Source organism: Protobothrops mucrosquamatus, unplaced genomic scaffold (genome assembly GCF_001527695.2).
Source record: "Protobothrops mucrosquamatus isolate PMUCROS unplaced genomic scaffold, P.Mucros_1.0 scaffold293, whole genome shotgun sequence".
NCBI classification, from domain to species: domain Eukaryota; kingdom Metazoa; phylum Chordata; class Lepidosauria; order Squamata; family Viperidae; genus Protobothrops; species Protobothrops mucrosquamatus.
Genome location: NW_015386637.1, coordinates 264,651 through 291,668, shown reverse-complemented (window position 1 = coordinate 291,668; position 27,018 = coordinate 264,651). Strand labels below are relative to the sequence as shown.

Below are 27,018 nucleotides of genomic sequence, written 5' to 3'. Positions count from 1 at the left end.
GACGCCGCAGCATGATACCGTGGTCCACCGTATCAAAAGCCGCTGAGAGGTCCAAAAGAACTAGGACAGAGGAATAACCCCTGTCCCGGGCCCTCCAGAGATCGTTCACCAATGTGACCAATGCCGTTTCCGTGCTGTATCCCGGCCTGAAGCCCGACTGGAGCGGGTCTAGATAGACTGTTTCCTCCAGGTGTCGGGGTAACTGCTGCGCAACCACACTCTCAACAACCTTCGCCACAAAGCGAAGGTTGGAGACCGGGCGATAGTTAGCTAATACATCTGGGTCCAGGGAAGGCTTCTTAAGGAGGGGCCTCACCACCGCCTCCTTCAAGGCCACGGGGAAGACACCCTCCCATAAAGAAGCGTTTATAATTCCCTGGAGCCAGGCTCGTGTCCCCTCCCGGGCAGCCAGTACCAGCCAGGAGGGGCATGGATCCAGTAAACATGTGGTTGCATTCAGCCTCCCCAGAATCCTGTCCACGTCCTCGGGAGCCACAGAGTCAAACTCGTCCCATATAACAGTCTCAAGACTTGCTCCTGTCTCCTCCCCCGGGGCCACTCAGTCAGAGTCAAGACCTTGGACAACAGGTGGGGAAATGATTGTTATCTAGTTACTCCAGTGTAAGATTTGGTTGCACATAGCATTCCTGACTTATATGTTCAAATATTCATATGATGCCATGTAGAATAAATTCATTCATGTTAACAGGGCGACTTGCTCATAAAACAGCATAATATGCATTATGGGGTATAAGCAGAACACTCTGCATTTATAGCAATGAGTTCAATAAGTATGCGATTTCTGTTCAATGTGCTTTCAACTGTTTAAAAGTGATTTTTGGAGGGCTAAAATAGTGGGGCCACCAAATGGAATTGCTTAAATTTACACAAGTGACTTTATTAATCCAATACAATTTTAATAATTGCTTCCCAGGCAATATCATGAACTTTTCACACTGAACTCAGATTCAAAAGATCTTGTGCTGAATTTCACAGAACTATATGTTTCAAAGAAAATTGGAATAAAATTGGAATATATAAAATAAAGAAAATGAAGCATGGGTGTCTACAAGCCGGTGTTACTCAAATCAAAATGATAAAAGCAGTGTGGGATCATAGACTCTGCTCATTTTGGATGTGCAGCACTGTTTTTTGTCACTGATCAGTTTGACACATCTCATCCCCCTGCTAATATTGTTGAAATGACTCATGGAAATATTTCCATATTTCTTTGGATTTTCATTAACAGTGTTGTTCTTAGTATTAGCTAGGGCAATGGATTCTGGCTTATGCTGACAGTATTTATCTTATATCTCCACTATAAAAATACAATGTTTCATGAAGTGAAAGTGAAAGCAGTATTAATTTTTCTTTAGAATGTAACATATTCATTTAATTTTATATAGAAAACGCACCAGTATGGTAACTATCAATTGCATACATGCCCACACAAAGAGCAGCTGTATTTTTCTGCAGAAGCTTAAATGACAATAATCATATTCTATTAAAATTGTTGAAGAATATTGTATAGTCTGGACATTCCAAAAAATGTCAAGTTTCTCTTTCATATAACCAACTGTCTTAGCTATGGCAAATGTGTTCCAAATATACTGTATATACCAAAATGTGAATGAAACCTTTCAGAACCATTCTGTATCAGTGCTGTCTGATACAGTGTCTTTATTAAGCCATCTGCATTTCATTCACTTTTAAAAGGATAAAAGCACTGTACAAAAGGTAGCCCTGAAAAATCTTTTAGTGTAATCAATCATACTTTTACTTCAAAGTAGTTTTCTTTTTTCAATATGCCAGCCTTTAGCATTTTTTAGATAGGTAGTAATTCCTCATCATTTTGCAAAACACACTTTAGGCAGGAACCAAAGAATCATGGAGTTTCTTGAGCAAAATTCTTTGAATATCATATTTATTTATTTAACCATAATTAAGCCTCTTCCACTTCATCTTCATGGCATTTCAAGAAACACGGTTAATTTCAAAAGCACAATTTGATATGATATGAATGGCTGACAACTAAAGAAAATCAAACTTTTCGCTGGGTATATTGACAATTTTTGTCTCCCTTTTTACAAAGAATCTGTTTAATATATGACTTTAAAATAAACTCTAATTATTATAGACTTTAAATGGTATTTTAAGTTTTTTTAATGTTGAAAATATTTTAAATAGCTTTTGAAGCCCAGCAGAATATGGAAGGCTTTGTAAGTAGTAGAAAAAGTTATAAGTCATTACATTACAGTATACAATTCTTAGTTTTATGAAAAGTATAAATTAAAGATGATTGGCCACTCACAACAATTTTAGAACCTAATCAATATGAAAACAGACTGTAAAAATGTATTGTAACTACAGTAAGGCCAACTTCCCATATTATCCTGAAACTGTTTTTGTATTTCTTTATATTTGAAACATTAGAATATTTCTTAGATGAATGAAGTTCTTTTTATGAATTTAACCCAGAAATTCTTCTGCTACCTTGCTATCTGGATGATATTTGCAACTTTTAATAATTTTATACATTTATCTTAATTATGTTTAACAAAATAAATGATTTTAAATATTAAATTCTATTATTTCAAAGATAGGGCATAGAAACTGATTTTAGTGTATTATAATCTGTGACAATAGTTGGGGAAAGCTGTCCAGAATAGGCAAAATTACACTTTCCCTAAATTCTTTTCCTTGGCACTGTTAATGTCATTCATTATATCTATAAATATATTGTATTTATAGGCACTTTCTTGAGCAGAGTAATAAAAGTGGTACAGACTTAACTGCCAGCATATTTTCCTATGGCATTAGATAATATAAACAGTTTATTTTTGTAAAGAATAGTTGGAAAAACTATAGATATAGACCTACATGCAGTATTATGAGCAAATTATGTGTTTTACCTGACCCAGTAAAATTGTCAAGAGATCCATCTCCACTTGTTGTTGTCGTTGAGTCATTACTGTTCATAGGCTCTGTTTTGACTGCAAGAAGAGACACTGTATAGAAGAATGGCAGATGTGAGATTGTATTTCTATATTTACATATATCATGCCAACTAAAGCAAAAAGTAAATAAGTTTGAGATAAGTCAAACTTTACATACACTGAAAAAAATTAGTACGATTCTTAGAATATCCTTCAGCCATAGAGCCATAGCTTTAAAACCATGCACTACTTTTAAAAATTAAAAATGCTAACATTTATTCATTTAAACTGACTATTATTTGATTTTGATCAATGGAGAAAGCTAGAAGTATTTACACTACATTCTTCAAATATCCCTCTAACAAAGAGACAGGGCTTTTCAAGATTATTTTTTGGTTTCCCCTTTTTCTCCTTCAGACTCTTGATCCCACCTCCTTTTGATTTCTAAAATTTGTTCTTCCAGATTGATCTATGTCTTAGAGCAGGGGTCTTCAAACCTGCATGCTGGCTGAGGAATTCTAGGAATTGAAGTCCACAAGTCTTAATTTTCCCAAGTTTGGAGACCCCTGGCTTAGAATAAAAGGTAATTGACTCAAGCAACTCTACCCCCAAACTCTCCACATAAAACATAATATGCTTATGGTGTTTACCTTTCTTTTTAAATTATTTGACATTTTTTCATATGTGTATAGCATGTGTTTTACATATCAATAATATGGCACACAGTTTCTCTACTAACCTAGATTCATGTTTGTAAAATCTTACAGAATATATTTATTTATTTATTTATTTATTTATTTATTTATTTATTGCATTTATATCCCGCCCTTCTCCTTACGGACTCAGGGCGGCTGACAATTGAATAAAATACTAACATATATACATATACTTAATTAAAAAGTCAAACTTAATATAAAGTCAAACTTAAATAGCAAAATAGTTTTTGCTTCCATTTTAACTAACTGCAATTTATGTCAGAGCCAAGATAATTTTTTTCTCTAATAAAGAAAGATAACTTTAAATCACAGATAATTTATTATGCATTGCTTTTTAAAACTATAGTGTAAAATGAAAAATAATTTTAGGTTCATAAATACAAACTATCTATGTTGTTGTTAATAGCAATTCCAATCTCTACTTCATAGGCGGTCCAGAAGAGAAAGGAAGTGATTGTTAGATATGAATAAATTACCAATTCAATTTCCAGCTTTTACTCAGATAATACGTAATTAAATAAAATTGTAGCTTAATTAAACATAATTAATTATTTTTCTTCCTCAGAATTATTTTCCTTTCTCAGAAAATCTGAGGAAGGAATTTTTAAACTACTTTTACTATAGATTTACTGAGGTACATTTGACCATATTTATTTTATTTATTGTTAAATTTATAAGGATATCCAATTCCATGATGGCTCTGGTGGCATATAATAAAATCATTAATTAAAAAAGGTAAAAATAAAAAATGACAGTCATCCTGAAGAAGAAAGACCGTTCATTCTAAAAATAATACAATACAAAGTACCATCATCTAGTCCAGGGGTAGGCAACCTCGGTTCTTTTATGACTCATGGACTTCAACTCCCAGAATTCCTGAGTCAGCATACCCCTGATCTAGTCTAACCCAAAGCCTAAGGAAAGACCAAGGTTTAAGGCTCTTATAAACATGGTCGTGGTAAGGCACAACAGACCTCAGAGGGAATCTTGGTCCAGGGGGCGGACACTGTGATAGAGAAACACATTTTTCAGGTTTCATCAGCCTGGAGCATGCCAACTTTGATCATACTTATGGGCAGAAACTACAGAAGATAGAAGGTGTCTTAGATAACCAGGCCCTATGTCAGGAAGGGCTTTATAGGTAATAAAAAGAACCTTGAATTGCATCCAGAAATCTATTGTAACTACTGCGTAAAGCAAAGGCGTGTCATGGCATATCCATAATTCTGAGTTTCGCATTCTGCACTGCGGTGGTCTATAAGTAAGGTGCTTCCAGCACAATGATTGGCTGTGAGGTAAAAAAAGGGGGAACTATATCTCTGTTCAGAACTAAGGATAGAACATTCCCAGTCCTAGTGATTCAAAAAAACTCACAGGTACTCTTAATTAAAATTTCTCCAAATATCTTTGATACAAGTAAGCAGCATTAATGTTATAATGATTTGTGTGTGGTACACAGGTCCACTCTCCTCCATACATAATGTGTTTGTTTTTTTTACTAGAGGCTGAAATTGTGTCCGCTTCTCTTCATTTTAATTTATTTTATATATTGATGTAAAATATAGCAGAAAGTCTTTTAGAACTTCTTTGCACAATATTTATAGAAAGATTTCTAGAAATAGAAGGGTATGCAGCTATGAAGCAAAAACAATAAAGCAAATTATCAGATGCTCAACACAATAAATCATCAATCCAACCACACACATGCATTATGCTAGGATTGCTCATACTTGTTGCAGAAGAAGGAGTGCTGCAACTCAACAACCAGTCTGCAGTGTTTAAAACAGTCATGTTGTCTCCTGAGAATTGAAATGGTATACAGCGTTTCATTGTCTGAATATCTGCTTAATGTAAATAAATATTTTCAGGATAAAAAATGAAAAAAATAATAATACACTGCCTTAACGTTGGAATATATGCTCACATACAGCTTTGATCTCTGTGTTGCTTTCAGGCAAACAGACAGACTTACACAAGTTAAAATGATCACTTATTTTCAGTAATCTGGTTTTAGATATTATGAAAAATGGCCTGAGTTCACTAGTATGTTTTTAGGAGTCACAGTTCTCAAAACAAACCTCTTTAACTCATATTGTTGGAAGTGGTACATAAAATAGATATTTTCATATTAAAATCCTATCCTTAATCCAATATATCAGGTACAGGTAGTCCTTGAGTTATGGCAGCAATTAAGATTATTAAGCGATGTGGTCCTTAGACAAAATTTCATGCAACTGAATTGCTTAACAACAGCAATAACAACACTCCCCATTGCCATCGTTAATCAAATCCCACTAGTTGTTAAGGGAAGATCCAACCATTTCCAGCTTTGTCTCTCTCTCTCTCTCTGAACCCAAAGCATCAATAAGGGACAGTTTCCTCAGTCTCCTCTTAACCGCCCCCATCCATTTAATTAACCCCTCTCTCTGCCCTTTTTGGCTGATCTGCACAGTAGCACTCCTCAGTGGCAGAGCTAGGGCTGAGGTGAAGGTCCAGGGCCTTTAGCAATCTCAGCCACCTACCACCATGGCTGGGCCTCTACTTCAGAACTTCTAAGGTCTTCTCAAACATTGTTGAGAATGGGACACATTATTTGGAGAACAGCAGGAGCAGCCTCAGGAAAAAGGCCTGCCATGGCCAGCAGTTGCTGTATATAAGGCCAAACCAGGTGTACCTCATCAGTAGCAAGAGGAAGATGGCTAAGAGGAAGCTGGGCATAGGACTTGAAGGAATGAATGTGTACAAACAAATTTCACCTATTTGAAGTGAAGATTAAGTAGCAAATTTGGAAAAGGATGATGGGATTACAATACAAACAATATGAAAACAAGCCCAATGTACAATACAAATAATATGAAAGGTATTAGTGTCACACTGGAAATGAAAGGGAAGAAAAGCTTAGATCTGCAATACTAGGGTATTCAGAAGACCATAGGATATATTTTAAAATGATACAATAAGGAACTATTCAGTAGACAAACAAACAAACAAAATATCTGTATATAGCTCTTACTGCCTCATATTTAACAGATTTTTTTTTTAAAAAAATTAATGAATACTTATCTAAATTTTTCAGCTTTTCAGGAATCTGATTATTGTCCCCCATAAAGCAGTTACATCTTGTAAAATGCCACAGCATTTTCTGGATTTAAACTAAAAGAGGTTGATTTTTCACTCACCGCCTGTTCCATTTGTTGTAACAGATGTGGTGCTAAGATTAGATTTGTCCAGTTTAGAGCTACCTGGTGCTTCACTGCTTCCCACAAGATTATGAGGACTCGCTAGATCCTGCATTTCCATAGATCTATTAAAGGACAAAAAAACACACCAAACCACTATCACTATGCTATTTGCATCATAAAAATGCACAGACTCTTCTGAACTAACCATACTTTGAAGTAAAAATTGAGAACGAACATTTCCTGAAAGCCAACACTAGTCTGCAATTAGCCTCATGATTATCATTTCGTGATCATTATCATTATTGAGAGAGAAACTGGTGGAAAAAGAAAAGAGGAGAGGAGATTAGAAACATTCCACTTGAATCACGTTCTTCTATGGGTGGGGGGAAGGGGGGATGAGGGGCATCTGAAAGTTTTGTCCCAGAAACGTCAAATGCTTTTTGGATAACAGCCTGCAATTATGCATGCTGTGATTTAACTGAAGATCATCTTCAATTAAAAGTGGAAATTACAGGTAGTAGTTGTCACGGCTGATTTCACCCAGAAATGTAAATGTCATGTGTGTGTGTGTGTGTGTAGTAATTTAATTATTTTGAATTATTCCAGGAAGGTTGAACAAAGACATGAAAAAATAACATTTTTTAAAAAGGAATAACAGTATCAATAGGAAATATTCCTCTCCTTAAAAAAACAGCCAAAGTAAAGAGATATAATTTTAATACAGTATTTTGGTAAAAATAATAATTGCCATTTAATAGCAAGTCAATGTAAGGACTTTCATACAACTTCACCAGTTTCAAATCACTATGTATTTCTGGAACAGTAACTGGGAGATGGAACTAAGTATGAACAGTGAAGCTGTGACATGAATAGCAAAAGGCAGGAATATTATGAAGCAAGCCTCCAAATACTGGCATGCTTATTGGAGAAAATGACAATTTTCTAAAAGTTACTACTTTCCAAAAGTATTTGCTGAGGTAGAAAATTCATATGGTGAAAATTAAATACCAAGTACATTCTGGAATAGTGGAAAATTCTTGCAAATGAAAACTTCTTACAGTTTGTCATAATAATTATACTGTATATACTGATAAAAATAAAAGCTCCAAATACATAAATTTATATAATGGGAAAGACAGTACTTTTTAAAAGAAATAATGCATCTTGGAAATATGTGGCTGATTTAGACAACTTATAGTTTAGACAACTTATAGTTTCATTGCATAGCAAAATATGGAGACTGTACATTTGTAACAAAAATATACTTGAATGTTTGTCTCAGAAGGAAAAAATTCTTATCTCATTTCATATTTATATATTTTTCTATGACTTCTCAGTTTTTTAAAAATAAATTTTCTCAAAGCCTTGCTTTATGATATAAAAAAAAACTACAGTGGGCTTTTGCAAGTGATAACATATTTATGTATAGTATATTTATAATACTATTCCACCTGTTTCCTCCATTATCAGGTTTCATTCCTGGCATTCTCCAGTACAACTGTAAAATATCCCTGTCTAAAAAACTAGATACTTGCTGCCAATCAAGGTAGTCAGGAATGAGTAGGTGGACTAATGATTTGACTGAGTATAAGAAAACTATGTCCTCTGTTTTGAAGCTAAGGGTAAGAGATAGCAAGGCATGTAGCTCCAATGAGTGAAAAAACAGTACTAAGATCTCCTTAAATGAGACACTGGAGTTCCAGCCCTGATTCCATTTTAAGAAAATCTCTGACTTTTAGCAAATCCAAGATTTATTTGGTGATTCATGTAATATTTTATGACTAGTACTATTCACACATCCATATCTTCAATCAAAAATGTATATAATTCTTACCAGTGCTTTTTTTCTAAAAAAAAAAAAAAAAAGTGCCGGAACTCACACACGTCATACAACCCGCCTTGCCTACCCTACAAGGTTCCATCCAAAAAAGGTGCCGGAATTCCGTTCTGGGCATTCTATGACAGTGGTGGCAAACCTATGGCACAGGTGCCAGAGGTGGCACTCAGAGCGCTCTCGGTGGGCACGCGCGCCTTCGCCCCAGTCCTAGGCCTTCAGCTGGGTTTTATAAAACCTTTTCGCTTTAGGCCTCCGCCGCCGTGTGCAAAAAAAAAAGGTTCAATCAGTCAGTCAATTTCAACTTCTTGCGGGAAAAAAAAAGATCTTGCAAAGTTGGAATTGATTGATTGAACTTTTTAGTCCCACCCAGTCTGCCGTTACCACCGCAGCCACGCCCACCCAATGGGCCACACCCACCCAATAGGCCACACCCACCCGGCACCCGATGATGCATAAGTGGGTTTTGGGTTGCAGTTTGGGCACTCGGTCTCTAAAAGGTTCGCCATCACTGTTCTATGACAAAAAAAAAAGCCCTGATTCTTACTCATTTCCATGATATCCTCTTCCTGAACATGTTGTTGTATGACAGATAGTATCCTCAGATTCAGAGCCACCAGGGTTTATGTACAAATAGTATCCAGAGAAGATGTTGATGAATTGCCTCCAGCTGTGCAAGTCACTGTTTAAGGTTATTTGACATAATACACACAATTCCCTTTAATTTTTTTTAACTTGTTCAAAAGTGCAACCAGAACTTGTTTCAAGATTTGATTATATTTAATAGTGTAACACTAGAAAAAAAGGCCTCACTTTGTTTTTTTATTTGGGGCAAAACTCCAAAAGGCTTTGTCATGAATCAAAATATTCAAGACAGCCATCCTGAACTTGAAATTCTTTCATACAAGCAGTGGTGGGATTCAGCCGGTTCACACCACTTCAGCAGAACCGGTAGCTAATTTTTTGTTGCCCAGGCCCAGAATGGACTTCCAGAAGCAGCATCCACAGAGAACCGGTTGTTCACATATTTGAATCCCACCACTGCATACAATCATTCTAGAAGCCATCCATCTCCACAAAGTAGTTTCCAACATTGAAAGCAAGGAAAACAATAAAACAATGAGAATGAAAAGAAGAATACTTAATTGATTAAAAATCCAGAGGAACTTGAGACCACTCTGTCAGCAAGACAGGGAGAGCAGTCACGTTCTGACAACTTTTTGAATATCCATATAGATCTCCTGGGATATACAGCTGCAAAGAGCAGGAATATATTGCATATCCCTTTATGAGAAGATAACTCATACCCTAACACCTGACAATTTGATGTACTGAGACTGGTTGTGGTAAAATTTACATAGATCCTCTTTGGAGAGGGTCATTCAGGTTAAATTTTAGGCAAATGTTTGTGCTAAAAAAAGAAATGTTTGATTGCCTAAATATTTAAAACTGCTTTTTTTTACTTAGATTTATCTTCTGCTTTTAGTTTTTTTACTGCTCTTACTTTTTCTATATTGCTCAATGTTGCTTATATTTATATGAAACAGTATGATGAGTACAGATGAAATATTGACTTATATCCATAGGAGCATCACACAGTTGCATAGTCAATAAAGTATTTCAATTCACAAAAGGGATTGTCTTCATTTATTTCCAATTCCTTCCCCAATTTCAGTTATCTTGTGCAGTATCTCACATTGTTCCATTTTCAGAAGATAAGTAAAACTGTTTAGTTCATGATGCTTCATTAAAATTATTACAAACAATAATATAATATGTGCTAAATTTGGTAACAGCAGTACAAAAACCACACTAAAATGAAACATTATGTACCAAAACCACAATACAAATAGCTATTTCTCTTTAAGCTGAGTTCTCTTAAGTCAGTAAATAAAAAACTGGCCCTGAATTACTGAGAGGAAAATCTAAAAATTTTCTCAATTAATCAGTAGAACTCCAAACAATGATAATTACAATTCTAGGAACAAATATATAGGTAGTCCTTGACTTATTACCACAATTGAGCCCAAAATTTCTGTTGCCAAATGAGACAATTGTTAAGTGAGTTTTGCCCCATTTTATGACTTTTTTGCCACAGTTGTTAAGTGATTCACTGCAGTTGTTAAGTTAGTAACATGGTTGTTAAGTGAAACTGGCTTCCCTACTGACTTTGTTCGTCAGAAGGTTACAAAAGTGATGACATGTCCCTGAGACACTTCAACCATCATGAATATGAATCAGTTTCCAAGCATCTGAATTTTGGTCATGTGACCACGGGGATGCCACAATGGTCATAAGTGTGAAAAATGGACATAAGTCACTATTTTCAATGCCATTGTAATTTCGAGTGGTCTTTAAATGAATTGTTGTAAGTTGAGGACTACCTGTAATTTGTTTTTATCAGACTCTTATGAATGTTAAACTGCAGCTCTGTTAAACTGAGCTAACAAAATCCTAAGTGTAGAGGCAAAACTAATAGCAGCTCCAATATCTCAGGAAAAATATATCTCAGAATTCATATTTTTGGGGTCACCATCTTTGTCAGTGCTGTAAATGTGGATAAAGTCAGCTAAGCCCGCCCCCCCCCACCTATACAGATTCCATTATTGATGTGTGCAGTTTCTAATATACCTCTTCCAGCTTATAACTTAATTGTGACTCGCAACAACCTCATTATTCTAGTTCTGGGCCTCGTTTGAGTAGCAGACATGAAACCTCTAAGGATTGGACTGAAACCACCATACTCACTTTCACTTCTAACCAAATCCAGATTTTGCCTTTGAAAACCTAAGGTAGAGAACTGATTATGGAAAGGCAAATCCATCTCTGCTTTAAAAGCTGGGTACAGTTACTGTTCTTTGGGAACTGACCTTATATTTAGTCACTTTCAATACTTTTTCACAAAAATACAGCATGGAGAAGATCGAAATACATCAACTGTATTGTAAAACTTGATTACAGTAAGAAAAATGTTGGGTGCATACTTTAAATATATAGAAGCCTGGTGGCTGTTACATGAAATACCTCAAGAGAGAATCTATGAAACTCATAAAGAATCTTACCTATTGAAAAAAGAATGTGGTGATCAAGAATTAATGAAATGGGGGGGGGTGTAATCCTTTGGGATACTCACTTTGTGCAAACATCCCATCTGTGGTTCAACCACATAAAAGGCTCATGGACAAATCCAAACACATTAAGAGAAGTGCTTGAGGAATCTGCCAAAAAGCCAGATGCACTGATTGCAGAATTTCTTTTTTAGCTGTCATCTGAATCTTCTAACTGCCATCCAAAATATGAGCAATATGAAAAATTGTGACCTATAAGCGAGATGCAATGAGTACTACTTAAATCGAAATGGCCATCTGCATCCAGGAATGGTTTTTTTTAAAAGGATGATGTGAAAGATAGTGAAGCTATGTGTGCTGATGATGATAGCATTATTTATAAACCATCCCTTATAATCTTATAATATTAAATTACTATTAAAACTAGGATTTCCTGTTCCCCTATTTAAGCAGAATCCATGCTGCTTTTATGTTTTCTTTTTTTAACTCCCTGATCATCTATTTTTCTTTACCATTGCTTACATGCTGCAACATAAGTTAGTTTTTGAAATAAAATTATCTACCTGAAAAAAGTTGTATAGGCTATTCAGTTCTGCTCTGCTTTGTTGTAGTTCCCTAATTCTGTCCATCCTTGAAAGTTATTGCTGGAAATGGGACACATATACAAATTTGGTCTCACATATAAGCATTTTTTTAAGTAAAGTGACAATTTAATATGAAGGTTGTCCACATTTCAACAAATCTAGAACAACAAAACTGTTTCAAAATACACAAATTTGACTATCAGCCTTGCATGCTGAGTTCTCAGATGTGGAGGTGGACCTGTGATTTTCTATGATTCCCTTATTTTTACCAGCCCTTTCTGGCTGTAAAACAGGGGTGCATAATTTGAAGCTTCAGAGCTATATGCAGTTGTAAAAAGCCCCATGTCTATGGAGATTCTCAGTCATAGTTATCCCAAAGGTGTTTTTTTCATGAGGCAACTGGACTTTCTTGTTGTTCTTTGAAGACTTTTCGCATCTCATCCGAGAAGCTTCAGCTCTGAGCTGAAGAAGCTTCTTGTATGAGAAGGGAAGTGCCCCATGGTTTCTCCAAAGGTTGAATTGCCATTTTTTGTGAACAGAAAGAGACAATCATTACATATTTAGAAGGTATTCACATACAGTATATTCTGAGCATGAAAATTTTAATTTTAATTATTGTCCCAGTACCTTCTACTTTTTGGAGATTATCACTGAATGGCAAAGTCTCTCAGCTTATAAAATACTATTCACCTCTTCTGCCAAGGGAAGGATAAATGAATAAAAACCTTTCAGCCAACAAGAACACTCTCATCATAATGGCATTCTGCTCAAATGTGCAGCTTTAAATACATCTGTATTTAAATGTATTAAGAGTTAAGTTGAATATATTCCTTTGTGCACTATAGTTTTTTAAAATAAATTATTTGCAATTTTAAATCAAGCTTTTATTTGGCAATTATAGTACTAATTTTATTTCTTTACACACGAATCATTAGAAAACTAATAAAACAGACCGAAATCCAGTGTGCTAAAAATTACAGCTCCACTGTCTAACTTAACAACTGTGGTGATTCACTTAACAACTGTGGCAAAATGGGGCAAAATTCCCTTAACAAATGTCTTGTTTAGCAACAGAAATTTGGGGCTCAATTGAGATTGTAAATCAAGGATTACCTGTACTGATCTTTGTAGATATTGACACATCCAGTATCTGAATATCTTTTTCAAGGCCTTCATTGCCACTAAAGTTCTAGTATGTAGTATACGTCTTGACTTCTGGTTTCTCTATTGTTGATAATTGATTCTAAAGAAGTTATCCACTACCTTAATATCGGCATTGTGAAAGTTATGGATGTACCTGTTGTCATTAGTCTGATCTTTATATTTAATTTTAGTCCTGTTTTTTCACTGTGCTCCTTGACTTTGATGACTAGAGCATGCATATTATTAGTAGATATCTACAAACACAAACACCCACCCATACACACTGTTCTCTGTTCTCTGACTTAAGAACATAGTAATCTGAGTATTAGAGACAAGTAGGGATGGGAACAAAATAGGACATACTTGTCAATCATGGGGAAATCGGGAAATCCAGACAGTTCAAATGAATATACAGTTTTATTGCAAGCTTAAACTCTCTACAATAAATCTGAACTACTAACAGTCAAAGCAAATTGGCAGAAAATAAGAGTCAGTGGAATTTAAGCTGAGCTGGACTTAGATCTCTTGTGAGTGCAAATGAGCTTGAGACTGATGACGCATTTGACCCTTCCCTCGGGCTCAGCCTGCTCATCTACTACATACTTTTTGTCTTGAACTGAGAATAAAACTTGACACATTTTGACTACTCCAGCCATTGTGCTGATTCAGTTCATCTTACAACACCCACTTAGTCCCCCTTTTAGCAAAGACATCAGCAAAGAACAACACAGTTTCTTTTTCTGAACTACTTCCTATATGGTAGGTTATGAAAAGAAAAGAACTCAAATCTGTTCCTTGCTTTTATTAAGTAAGTAAATATACTAAATAAGAAATCACAATAATATGTGCTAAAAGAAAATTATGAACTTAAAGAGTTCATAAGGGTTTTATCTTTCTTCTGTACTTCAATTTGTTGAATCCTCAGAGAGCTTAATTAAACTGAAATTTGAGTTGAGAAGAAGAAAATATTTTCCCACAAGGGCAAGAATAAAACTGAATTAAAATCATTCCCTTGGCTAAATTTTCTGGAATTTTGGTGAGAGAGAGCCTATAGTATGAACTAAAACTCTCATCTATTCTTTTAGTCCTGGAATTACAAAAAAAAGTAATTTAAAGACATCTGCCCTTTCTTCAATTGCTTTATAAAAGGGCAGCCAGTTTGCAAGTTCAGAGACAGAGCATGAGAAAGAAATTGAAGAAATCTCTGCCATAAGAAGCTGAAAGATAATTGGATTTTAAACTGAAAGTAATCCAGTTGCTGAAATTTCTGTAACCTAATCTTGCTTTCAGTACAGCTGGCTGCCAAGAATCAACTTTTAAAGGCGGTGTGGGAGGACAAATGTGCTACTCTACGCTAGTCAAAAAAACTAGTTTGGTAACAGCTCTTAAAGATTAACAGATTTTATATAAGACATAAGCTTTATTAGTCTTGGAGCAATGCAGAAGAACGCATTTACCCCTTGTTTGATAAACAGCCTTCTGAGGGTACAGATGACTTCAAAAGAACTTATCCCCACTGATCTTTAATGATCAAGCAAATTCATATTGTGACAGTTTAACACTAGCACTGATGAGGTTATCGAATTTGGCTAATGAAATGTTTGTAAGAAAACAACCAAGCTCAGAGAGCACCAAGGACCCCTTGTGAAGTTTAATGTTTAAATATAGCGCAAGTCATAAACCTTAGGATTCAAGAGCAATACAATTAATAATTGCATTAAGATAGTAAACTACAAATCTAAAATACACGCTTCTTAAACTTTCTCATAAGAACTTTTGGGTATTGCATTAAAAAGTCACATGTTAAGTCCTAAACTTTTGGATCTGAAAACAATCATTTAATTGTTGAGCTCTTGAATATATATGTATATGTTTATGTGTGTGTGTGTGTGTGTGTATGAAATATATATGAAATATACATTTTTAAAGTTCCTTCAGGAACTCTCACAGTACTACACTTAATGATATGAATAATACACAATATGTATAAAAATGATATTTAGCATATTCAAACCACAATATAATAATCCTAAAATTTGCTCTTTTCATATCTTTTATGAAATTGCTTTGTTAAGTACAGGTAGTCCTCGACTTACAACAGTTCATTTAGTGACCATTCAAAGTTACAATGGCACCCCCCAAAAAGTGACTTTTGACCATTTTTCACACTTACAACCACTGCAGGATCTTCATGGTCACGTGATCAAAATTCAGATGCTTGGCAACTGACTCATATTTATGACGGTTGCAATGTCCTGGGGTCATGTGATCACTTCTGTAACCTACTGACAAGCATAGTCAATGGAGAAGCCAGATCACTTAACAACCCTGTTACTAACGTAACAATTGCAGTGATTCACTTAACAACTGTGACAAGAAAAGTGATAAAATGGAGCAAAAGTCACTTAATAAATGTCTTGCTTATGTTGGGCTCAATTGTGGTCTTTCGTGGAAGAATACCTCTATATTATAGAACATAGGTACATAAAAGTACTTAGGCCCATATTTCCACAAAGGCCATCATATGTTGTTAAAGGAAACCTGTCACTTATACTTTGTTATCTGTAACTATCTGTTACTATATTCCCTTTCTTAGACTATCAATGATGGCCAAAAATATTTCTGAGCAAGTTTTAGGGTCAAGAAATTAGAAAACATCTCTTTTTTCCCCCCTATGGATTTTAACTGATCACTGCCAGTCTTAAGTGCCTCTGGTTTTAAAAGTAACAAAAAAACAGAGAGAAAGAACAAAATACTGTAGTAAATTACAGTTTTTCTGCTACTGTCCTGATATTCAATAACAGAAGCTCAATTCGTTTGATTAATTAGAGATACATTTCATTTATTTATTAATACTATTGTCTTTTTTCTGGAAACTCAAGAAGATATACAATATATAATATCTTATTCCCCACAATAACCTGAAGTTATTTAGTAGCCTTACCGTCATTGATTTTTAAAAAAATGTTCAACATATTTCAACATTTGATCTTCATTCATCAATACTTATAATGTAACAATGTCACACACCTTTTATATTTTGTAGTCCATTTGTAGTGTGTAATTTATATAAACAAAAATGCAAATTTCACGTATGGAAAAAATTAAGCACACCCCTACATTTATCACTGCCTCAAATACCTAAAATTAGAATCAGGCACACCAGATCAGGTAATAATGATTACAACATCATTACAGAAAATCTGGGAGGAAGCTTTTTAATTTAAACTTCAGACAATTACTTTTTCTTTTTGTTGTTGAAGTGTGTGGTAATGCCATGTGTAGATTGAAAGATCTCTCTAAGACAGGGGTCTCCAACCTTGGCAACTTTAAGACTTGTGTACTTCAACTCCCAGAATTCCTCAGCCAGCTTTGCTGGTTGAAGAATTCTGGGAGTTGAAGTCCACAAGTCTTAAACTTGCCAAGGTTGAGGACCTCTGCTCTAAGACCTTCAGAAAGATTACAGATGGCTATAGGTCTCAGAAGGGATTTAAAAAGATCACCAAACAACTGGATATCAACCATACCACTGTCCAGAAGATCATTTATAAGTGGAGAAGATTTCAAGCAACCACCGACCTGCCCGGACCAAACCAACACAGCAAGTTCAGAGTGGAATGCAAAATGCTGAAAGAAATCACTAAGAATCCCAGAATTTCATCACTTGACCTAGAGGTAGCTTATTGTCAAAGTACCATTAGAAAAAAAACTGTGCAAATTAGATCTCCAAGAGAGTGCACACCAGTAGTAAGTCTTTGCTGTCCAGAACATCAGGGCAAGAGTAACATTTGCTCATATACACCTGCAAAGATAGGAGTTCTGGAACACTGTGCTCTGGGGTAAAGATAGGGTTATTTGACTATAGTACCAGAAAAAATGTTTGGCAAAAAAACAAAGACAGCATTTCATCAAAGAACTTGATACCAACTGCAAATCATGGGGATGGAAATGTTGAGGTTTGGGGCTGCTTTGCTGCATCAAGCCCTGGGTACTTCACCGTCACAGAATCCACTATGAATTGTTAGTTAATCCAGAGGTTGCTTGAGTATAAAGGGAGAAGATTGAAGCTCAACTGAAAGTGTAGCTTGCAACATAAACATTTAAGAAAATCCACAAAGATATGGCTGAAAAAAAATGGAGGATTCTGAAATGGTCAAATCAAAGCCTGGATATAAATCCCATAGAGAGGTGTGGGTGATTTGACATAGGCTGTGACCTCTCAAACATCACACATCTGAAAAAATTCTGTATAAGTGGGAAAATATTCTTTCAACCAGTGTCAGAGATTGGTAGACAGTTAAAAAAAAAAAGCCTACATGATGTTATATCTGCCAAAGGAGGCAATACCAGAAATTAGAACCAAGAGTATTTCTACTTTTTCCACAGAAGGAAATGGCATATCTATTCATTATTTGTTGAATAAATGATTGAAAGCAATTTTTGAGGGCTTTTCTGTTCAATTACATCACTTTTATACTGTTAAAATGAAAACAATATATTGATTATATCTCTTTTTTAAAAAAAGGAAAAAAAGCTTTACATTGGATGCGCTTACTTTTTCACATGGCTGTGGATGTGTGAGGATGGATTTGGACTTTGCTCCCCTAGGTCTTTGTCTAATTCTTTAATATTGCATTTTAACATTTTACTGAAGTTATCAAGTTAATTCAAGTTGCATTATAAATGATAACAATATACAGTAAGGAAAAGCAGAAAATGTAACTCTTCTAGGCGAAGCCCTCTCTCATCTAGTAATATCTAGTAAGAACTGTAGTTATTAAAAAACAAAAAAAATATAAATTGAAATAACACCCCCCCTCCCAGTCTTACATAACAGAATCAAGCACAATGCAAAATGGATGGATCTGTATTTCTTTGTAAGAAGACTAGTTATCATAGACATTTAGCAATATATTTTAGGAATAATCTTTTCCTTGTAATAAGTCATATATAATAGTATTAAAATGTTATGGCTAGATATGCTCAGTTTACTATAAAGGTAGTTTTCTTATAGGTTTACCTGACAGCTATGAAAAATAGTTTAAATGGAATAAACTATAATGATATTTTTTTCCTATCGTGCCATAATTATGAGCTCATCAATAATATTTCAGCCAATAGCAGTTTGAATAACAAGTTATAGGAGAGAGCTTCTAATTAAAAGCAAAGTCACTCTGAAGGACCTTATTCACACTTTAGCAATTACAACAAATAATCTCATTTATTTAGGTGAATTATTGGGAAAAATCATCACAATCCAGGTGACCATACGAAGCACTGTAATTTGATTTGTAATTAGGGAAGAAAGGTCTGCAGTCCCAGACTACACAAGTAATATTAAAGCATCAGTTTTAAAGAAATCATTTTCATGCTGTGTATCTTCAGAATTTAAATGAAATTTCTTTGATGTTTCAAACTACATATATAGAATTTACGTAATGATAACATACTGTAAAACTATTTTCAAGTTAAGATCTTATTTAAATTATCACTTTAGTAAATATCCCCTTGAATTTGCAAAAAACAGATATTTAAATATTGTAGGCAATCTAATGAAAATTACTAACATAAAAAAAACATTTAGCAGTTCATTATTATTCCCTTTCCCTTCACTAAACTACACATTAAATATTCTCTTTTTTGTTCATAACAGATATATACTGGACTCATTCTTTCCCTAGATGTATTTTTCTATCAGTAAATTCCTTTGGATAATTATGTAGGCCACAAATAACAGCTTGCATATTTCTTGTAAAAGAAAAGCTAAGACAAAGAATTTGCTGATACACTCATGTCCCTCCAAGAATTCTCCTGACAACGTTCCCACACCCAACCTAATTACTTCCCTACTGTAAAAACATATTCCATCTGCACTTATTCTAATACTCTCAAGTCCAAAACCAATACACAATAAAGTCAGTTAAATAAATGAAAGATTGAAACACATATAAAAAGTCCTGAACTATTCTGCAAGTGAAAGCATCTCTAACACTGATTTTTATGCTGACATTTCACTTTATTTATAATATTTTCTTAAGCCCTGTTTATGAAAGAATTATCATGCTCCAGGCATATTCTCTACCATAGCATGCTCTTAGTGTCACTCTATACTTTAAGGTTTATTGTTGACTTTATGTAATACTTTGCTATACCGTACAACAAATTTTCATTTGAAATGTATACAGCAGCAATCCCCAAACCTTTTGGTGCCAGGGCCAGTTTCGTGGAAAGCAATTTTTCCACAGACCAGGGAGGGATGGTTTTGTCTGCAAGCTAGATCCCGCGCATGTGCAGATGAAGCTTTGCTTACTCATCCACTACTTGCATGGGCCAGTTTCTAACAGGCTGGTAACAGTCCACGGCCCGGGGGTTCGAAACCCCTGGTATATAGTATAAATCAGTATGAAGAAAAAAAAAGAGTTTGATACAACTCATAAAAAATATTAGGGAAAGAAATTTATAATGAATCTTTATGATAAATAAAATCACTTTATCTTATAATGTAAACAAAAATTAAGTAGATTATCAAAAATATTTCGGTAATTTCATTCTTATTGATCTATTATATTATAATACATATCACTTTCCTTGGATATTCTTCCTCTTTTTATCCATACAACAATAAATCTTGCATAACGTAACATGAGAAATCGTGCTTCCACAAAAAGATGCTGAGACTCTAGAAAGAGTACAGAGAAGAGCAACAAAGATGATTAGGGGACTGGAGGCTAAAACATATAAGGAACGGTTGCTGGAACTGGGTATGTCTAGTTTAACGAAGAGAAGGACGAGGGGGAACATGATAGCAGTGTTCCAATATCTCAGGGGCTGCCACAAAGAAGAGGGAGTCAAGCTATTCTCCAAAGCGCCTGAAGGCAGGACAAGAAGCAACGGGTGGAAGCTAACCAAAGAGAGAAGCAACCTAGAACTAAGGAGAAACTTCCTGACAGTGAGAACAATTAACCAATGGAACAGCCTGCCTCCAGAAGTGGTGAATGCTCCAACACTGGAAGTTTTTAAGAAGAGACTGGACAGCCGTTTGTCTGAAATGGTGTAAGGTTCCTGCCTGGGCAGGGGATTGGACTCGATGACCTCCAAGGTCCCTTCCAACTTTATTATTATTATTATTATTATTATTATTATTATTATTATTATTATTATTATTATTATTATTATTATTATTATTACAGTGAAGGGGAATACCATGAGGACTGATCTCCTCTTGCCGTATAGTAATATATTCTGGTGAAGGATGGAAAGAAGAGGAAAAATTCTACTGACAAAACTGCTTTCAAATTGAAGTGATTGTTATGATCCTTACAAACAGATTTCTACTAGCCATCCTTATCACATCAATCTAAACACATAGCTAGGCTGAGAAGGAAGGACAATACCACATTACTTAACATCACTTCACTATTCCCTATTCTCTCAACCTGAACATTTGGGCATGGCAATGTTCTACAGCAGGGGTCCCCAACCGGTGCACCACAGCTCATTACCAGGCTGTAGCATATTCACAACACGAGCGCACACAGCCCGATTCACTCAAGGGTTGGGGCTCACAGCCCACTCACATGAGTGGCGAGCACCAGGGCCATTTGCACTCACACAAATAAAGTTGTATGCTTTAACCTGCCCCTCACACAAACCATTCCCTCCCCCCTCCTCCCACCATACAGGGCTGCCAACCCGGAAAGGTTGGGAACACTGTTCTATAGTTTTAATAAACTGTATTTATTACCCAAAAATATTTGTAAGTTATCTTTGATACATGTGTTCTAGCTTTGGGAGAAACCAGAACCAAATATTATCTGGGATAGACTTTTACTTAGTTGAGACATGAAATACAGGTAGTCCTTGACCTATGATCACAATTGAGCCCCAAATTTCCATTGCTAAGGAAGACAGTTGTTAAGTGACTTATGATCATTTTTCACAATTACGACCTTGGCAGCATTCCCATGATTATTCAGAAGCTTGACAACTGGTTCATACTTAAGACCGTTGCTGTGTCCCAGGGTCATGTGATCACTTTTTACCACTTTCTGACAAGCAAAGTCAATGGGAAAGTCAGATTTGCTTTATAACTATGTTATTAGCATAACAACTGCAGTGATTCACGTAACCACTGTGGCAAGAAAGGTTATAAAATGGGACAAAATTCACTTAACAAATGACTCACTTAACGACAGAAATTTTGGGCTCAATCATGGTCATATCTCGAGGACTACCTGTACATTATCTTAAATACACTGCTTAGCTGGAGGACTACGATAATTAATTTAAAAAACAAGAACTCAAGTAGTACAAAATAAATGGGGATTATTTATAATTTTGCCCCCTCATAAAAATCCTCATAAATTCATTAATTTGGTATAGCTAAAAATTATGCTTTTCCATTCTATACTTATGCTTCAAATAACATTTACTTACATTCGAATAACATTCATCCTAGAAGAAGAAAATAAATAGAATCTACACTATTATTGAAGTAAGCTAATCCAGGGGTCCCCAACCCCCAAACCGCAGCCCATTAGCCGGCCATGGGCTGTGCAAGAGGCGGGCCGGTGCACATGTGTGTATGCAACTCGACTCACGCGAGCATCTGGTTGGTGTGCACAGCTCCACTTGCATGAGCAGTGGGCTGACATGCATGCACATGCGCGCCAGGCTGCCGCTTGTACAAGTAGAGCTGTGCGCATGAGCATGCATGTTGGCCCACTGCTTACAAGGCCCAGTTCCTCTCGTCCCCCCCCAGCTGGGCCACCAAGCCACAAATGTTGGCGACCACTTAGCTAGCCCATAGTTGTGATACTTTATTTCTGAAAAAAATCAATTCACAATAGGTTTACAATTTATTGTATGCTACTGTTCAAAATTCTGTGTTCTGGTCAGATGCGTGTTATCTCAAGTTGTATATAATATTAGGATTGTTTAAAAATGAATAATATTTCAAGAGGTGAAAATGCAATAGAAGAAGCAATTCAGAAAAGTCCAGGCTATTTCCTACTCTGACTTTTACTCAAAACACACATCATGTCAGAACATAAATACTAGATATATATTTAAAGTTGGTCTTATTTTATTGCAAAAATAGAGAAAAACACAATAAACACTGAACTACATTACATGTAATATTTTATTAATATCTGTACCATTATTATTCTGTGTAAAAGAGAGAAACATAGATGTTATAAATCGTAATTCATATTTTGCCCTAGTTTTAATCTTGGCATATATATGTATATATATAGTCCAAATCACAGCATTTAAAATTTTTGATAATAATCCACCCTCTTATTTTCATTAGCTTTTGGATTTAATTATTACTTTTATAAGTAGCTTTATAGGTGATTATCATTCAAATTTGTCAATTACCTGGAATTCTGAGATTCTGAAACATCTGAATCTGGGCACGTTTTTTTCACCTGCAAAAAGAAGAAATAGAAGAAGAATCATGCTTACAAGTGATCATAATCAGAATGACTTCCTCATCTGAAGTTCATGCACTTACTTCATACAAAGTGAATATTTATTATTCACCACTATCTCTGTACAATGTTTCTCCTATTCTACAATATGGACAATCAATGTACAGAGTATTTAATTATCCTGTAATTATCCCATAAATAGATTCCCAAACTTAACTGCAGTTTGGGAAAATTTAAAATACAGAAATCAAATGCCTAAGTTTCTCCACATAGAAATCAGAAAGCTAGGCTGTTTTCAATTCTATATAGAAATGTTTTCTGAAATGATATCACTTCTATTTCTTTCTGAGACTCATCATAATAAATACTAGATTCTGTGAAAAAAGTGCAAGGTAATGCAGAAAATTTTGGATTTTAAATTCAAAATGAAACCACAGCTGTTCTTACTGGGTATAATACCAGAAAAAAAATCAACCAAAAACATCATAATTTAATGTGAATATATGCTTACAGCAGCAAGAATAAATTTTGCTCAACATTGGAAGAGAGACACAATTCTGGTAATATTTGATTGGAAATTTATACTTGGAAAATATGCAAGAGTAGCAAAACTAACAGTGTATGTGTGTGTGCGCGCGCACACACACCACAGACTAGAACAGTGGTGGCAAACCTATGGCACGCGTGCCAGAGGCAGCACTCAGAGCCCTCTCTGTTGACACACGCACCACGGTCCATCAGGCCGCCACCGCCGCCCGGAGCAGGAGCCCCACCCAGCACAAAGGAGGCGAAGCGGCCGACTAGCAAGCTCGAGTAGAAGTGGTAGAGCAGAGGTCAATGACCACTGTCGATTGGTGGAAGAAAAGGGAGGGGGAAGCATTTTACATGCGTGCATGCACGCATGGGGCCACGAGCACTCACGCGCTGCAAATGGGGCGGGGCTAGTTCCTGCGTGATACTCACTAGCCCTGTCCCGTTCTTGCATGTTGCAGTGTCTTGTATCTGCACAAAAATGGCGCAGCGGTGGCCATTTTTGCACCTTGCAGCACGGTGGCCCATTTTTGTGCCCCCGGGTTTTGCATGCCAGAGGTGACACTCAGAGGCACCTCCCTGCCCCCCCCAAGGACACCACAATGCTGATGTGGCCCTGGCACTTTGTGATAAATAAGTGGGTTTTGGGTTGCAGTTTGGGCACTCGGTCTCTAAAAGGTTCGCCATCACTGGACTAGAAGTTTAACTTAAGCAAGAATGGTTACTATAGATACAACACATCATACAGCACAGCAAACATAATTAAAGTTTGGCTTCTAGGGGACCTAAATGTTTACAAATTATTCCATGTGATCATGTGGTGCTACAACTGGTTATAAGTGCAACCCAATTGCTAACTGATTGCCCAGATTACAAACATGTGATTGTGGAGTTGTTGGCCCAGACATAACTCTGAGGATTGGTTAAAAACCTCCATTTGTTCAGCATTGACATAATTTTGGACATTTGCTGAACAAATGGTTGTAAGTCGAGAACTAGCTCTAAAACGGAAAAAAAATGGATAGGGCCAGTTACTAAGTTTTGTCTTCTTAAGTTGGTATTTTTTTGCATTTATGTGGTGCTCGTTCAAATATTTTGCAGTGATCTAAATGATATCTATAAGATATTATGTGCTTCACCTTTTCAATCTACCCAACAGATGCAAAAACAGCATTCAATGAATTTATATTTTAAAAGAACACAAATTAAGAAGTTCAAATTTTCATGCTTTATATAGAATTTGAGTCTTCTGAAATTCATGTAAGCAATTTTTATTGTAACTATATAGTTATACAAAATTAATACACTGAGTTTGAATCACCTATTATTTTTAAAACTATCATAACAACCCTGCCATTATTTTATGTTACATTTTTAATAGAAGATACTTTATAAGCCTAAACATATCTATACTCTTATATTTAAGAAATACAGTTCAATATCAACAATCGAGAGTTAGAAACCAGATAAAATAAACTGAGAAATATTTTTTTCAAGGATCAGATACAAACTTCCACCTCAGTTTTATTAGTAAGAAATATTTGACGATGTTCAAAATACAACTGAAATACAAGTGCTATATTTTACTCAAGAGCAATAAATAGCAAGCCTTAGCTTCCCCCTTCTCTTCTTTTGCACCTGTTACCAAAAACTCAAAAGAAATTCATTGCCAGTGTTTAATACACTAAAAAAGTGCATGATTTCCAAATATATGGAACTGCTTAATATTTAGAGATGGGGGTGCGATGGGTCAGTGGTGGCTCAGCGGTTAAAGACACTGAGCTTATCAGCTGGAAAGCGGAAAGCCTGGGTTCGAGACCTGAGCACCATGCAACAGGGTGAGCTCCCATTACTTGCCCCAGCTCCTGCCCAGCTAGCAGTTTGAAAGCATGCAGATCCAAATAGATAAACAGGTACCAATTCGGTGGGACGGTAACAGCATTCTGTACGCCTTTGGAGTATTGACATGCTGGCCACATGACCATGGAAATGTCTTCAATGATGGCTCCTTCAATAAGAATAGATGAGCACCACCCCCCTAGAGTCGGAAGCAACTAGACTTTTACCTAATACTTTGAGAACGAATCAGGGTGCTCAGTAGAGTAAAAAAGAAAAGTATTTAAGAGAGGAAAAATAGGTAAATGGTCCATAAGGAAATAAAAGCACTTCAGAGAGCAGACACAACAGGACTGTGCTAACAATTTTAAACAAGTATTTGTAGAATGTGTTGGCACAAGGAAAGTACCCTCTGTGAAGAGTTAAAGTAGCCACATCCCATAGAAAGTTCTTCCAGGGCTAGCTGTCCATCTGTGCTTGTAGAGATTTCTGGGGACACTTGTGAAAAGGATTTGTATGCATCTACACAGTCAGTTAGAAGAAGACTTTGATGCAGCCCAGATCATCAGTCAAGAGGATGTAGTTGCTTTAATTATACAAAGAGGACTACTTCACTTAAGACAATATACTCTGCGAAGTGTCCTTTCTAATACTTTGAGGACACTTCAAATCTTTGCTTCTATACAGATTTTTACTTCTCTCCAGACCAGACTTATCAGACCTTCACATATAAATGGAATTTAAGAATATACTATGGAATATCTATGTTGTACTAATAAACATATCCTGAAATCAAACACTTTCAAGACATTAATAATGTTAAACCAAAGCAAGAAGAGTTCAATATATTCTCAAGTATTAATCTCCTACAGTATTTTAAAACACTCATTGTTAGAAAAACCTTATGATTTTACAACAAAACAACAAACATTTTAAATCCCTCTTTTAACCCACCCAGCCAACTGCCCTAACTTTCTCCCATTTTTTTCTCATCTCTCTAGAAAAACAGCAGTATTTACTCCGAATTTCATTCTACCCAACTGGCTTCTTTCTTAGATGGTTCAGTCCACTATTTGCTAGAATAGAAAGGCAGGATATAGCATAACATAATTTAGTCCATTTATTTATGGTCACTGGCCAGTACATATCTACCCAGAAAAACATGAAAAAAAATATAATAAATGAATATTAATATGCTTCATTCTCATTGCTAGGAAGTTCTCTAAATTGGGGTTGATTAATTCTGACTTCAGATTTTTATAAAAGGTTACAACAGATGTGTAATGTATTATCCTTTCACAATCTCTCTAATCTGTCCTTTCTCAGAGGTGGTGGGGTGGAAGGATCAATCAAAGAAATTGCCCGCAGAAATCACTTGTTTCTCTCTCTCCCGTCCCACTGTAGAGTGGAGAGATTGGAGAGGAAGTGATTTCAAGAGAGTAAGCTGTTTGCATAGTACAACTGTGGTTCCCAGCCCTGGGCTTCCGATATGATTGTGTTACTTTTGATGTGTACAACAATAAGCAGGCACTTGAGCGTTCTAAGCAGCAGGGGAGTAGTTAGGAGGCAAACAAAAACCAAGGATGTGAAATTGAGTATAGTAGTCTTGTCTCTTTCTAGTCTAAAAGCACAGTCACGGTCATATGATTTCCCACTCTGCTTAGCAGGAAAGTTGCTGTTCCCACTTAAGCATTACCTGTATTAAAAATTATGGAAGTAAATCAGATAAGACTTACATGCTCTACTTATACTGC

The 27,018-nt window shown here is 35.7% G+C and overlaps 1 protein-coding gene across 1 annotated transcript in view; it reads right to left on the bottom strand.

Moving 5' to 3' along the window:
• The window catches only part of EYA4 (EYA transcriptional coactivator and phosphatase 4), a 57,554-nt gene extending 34,680 nt beyond the window's left edge, over positions 1-22,874 (bottom strand). The window contains exons 1-4 of the mRNA XM_015814898.1: positions 22,845-22,874; positions 6,832-6,956; positions 5,383-5,451; positions 2,913-3,008 (exon numbers count right to left, since the gene is read on the bottom strand). Coding sequence (XP_015670384.1) covers positions 2,913-3,008; positions 5,383-5,451; positions 6,832-6,952 — 286 coding nt within the window. The 5' untranslated portion in view covers positions 6,953-6,956; positions 22,845-22,874. The remainder of the gene's footprint in view (positions 1-2,912; positions 3,009-5,382; positions 5,452-6,831; positions 6,957-22,844) is intronic.
• Positions 22,875-27,018: the final 4,144 nt, after the last annotated feature.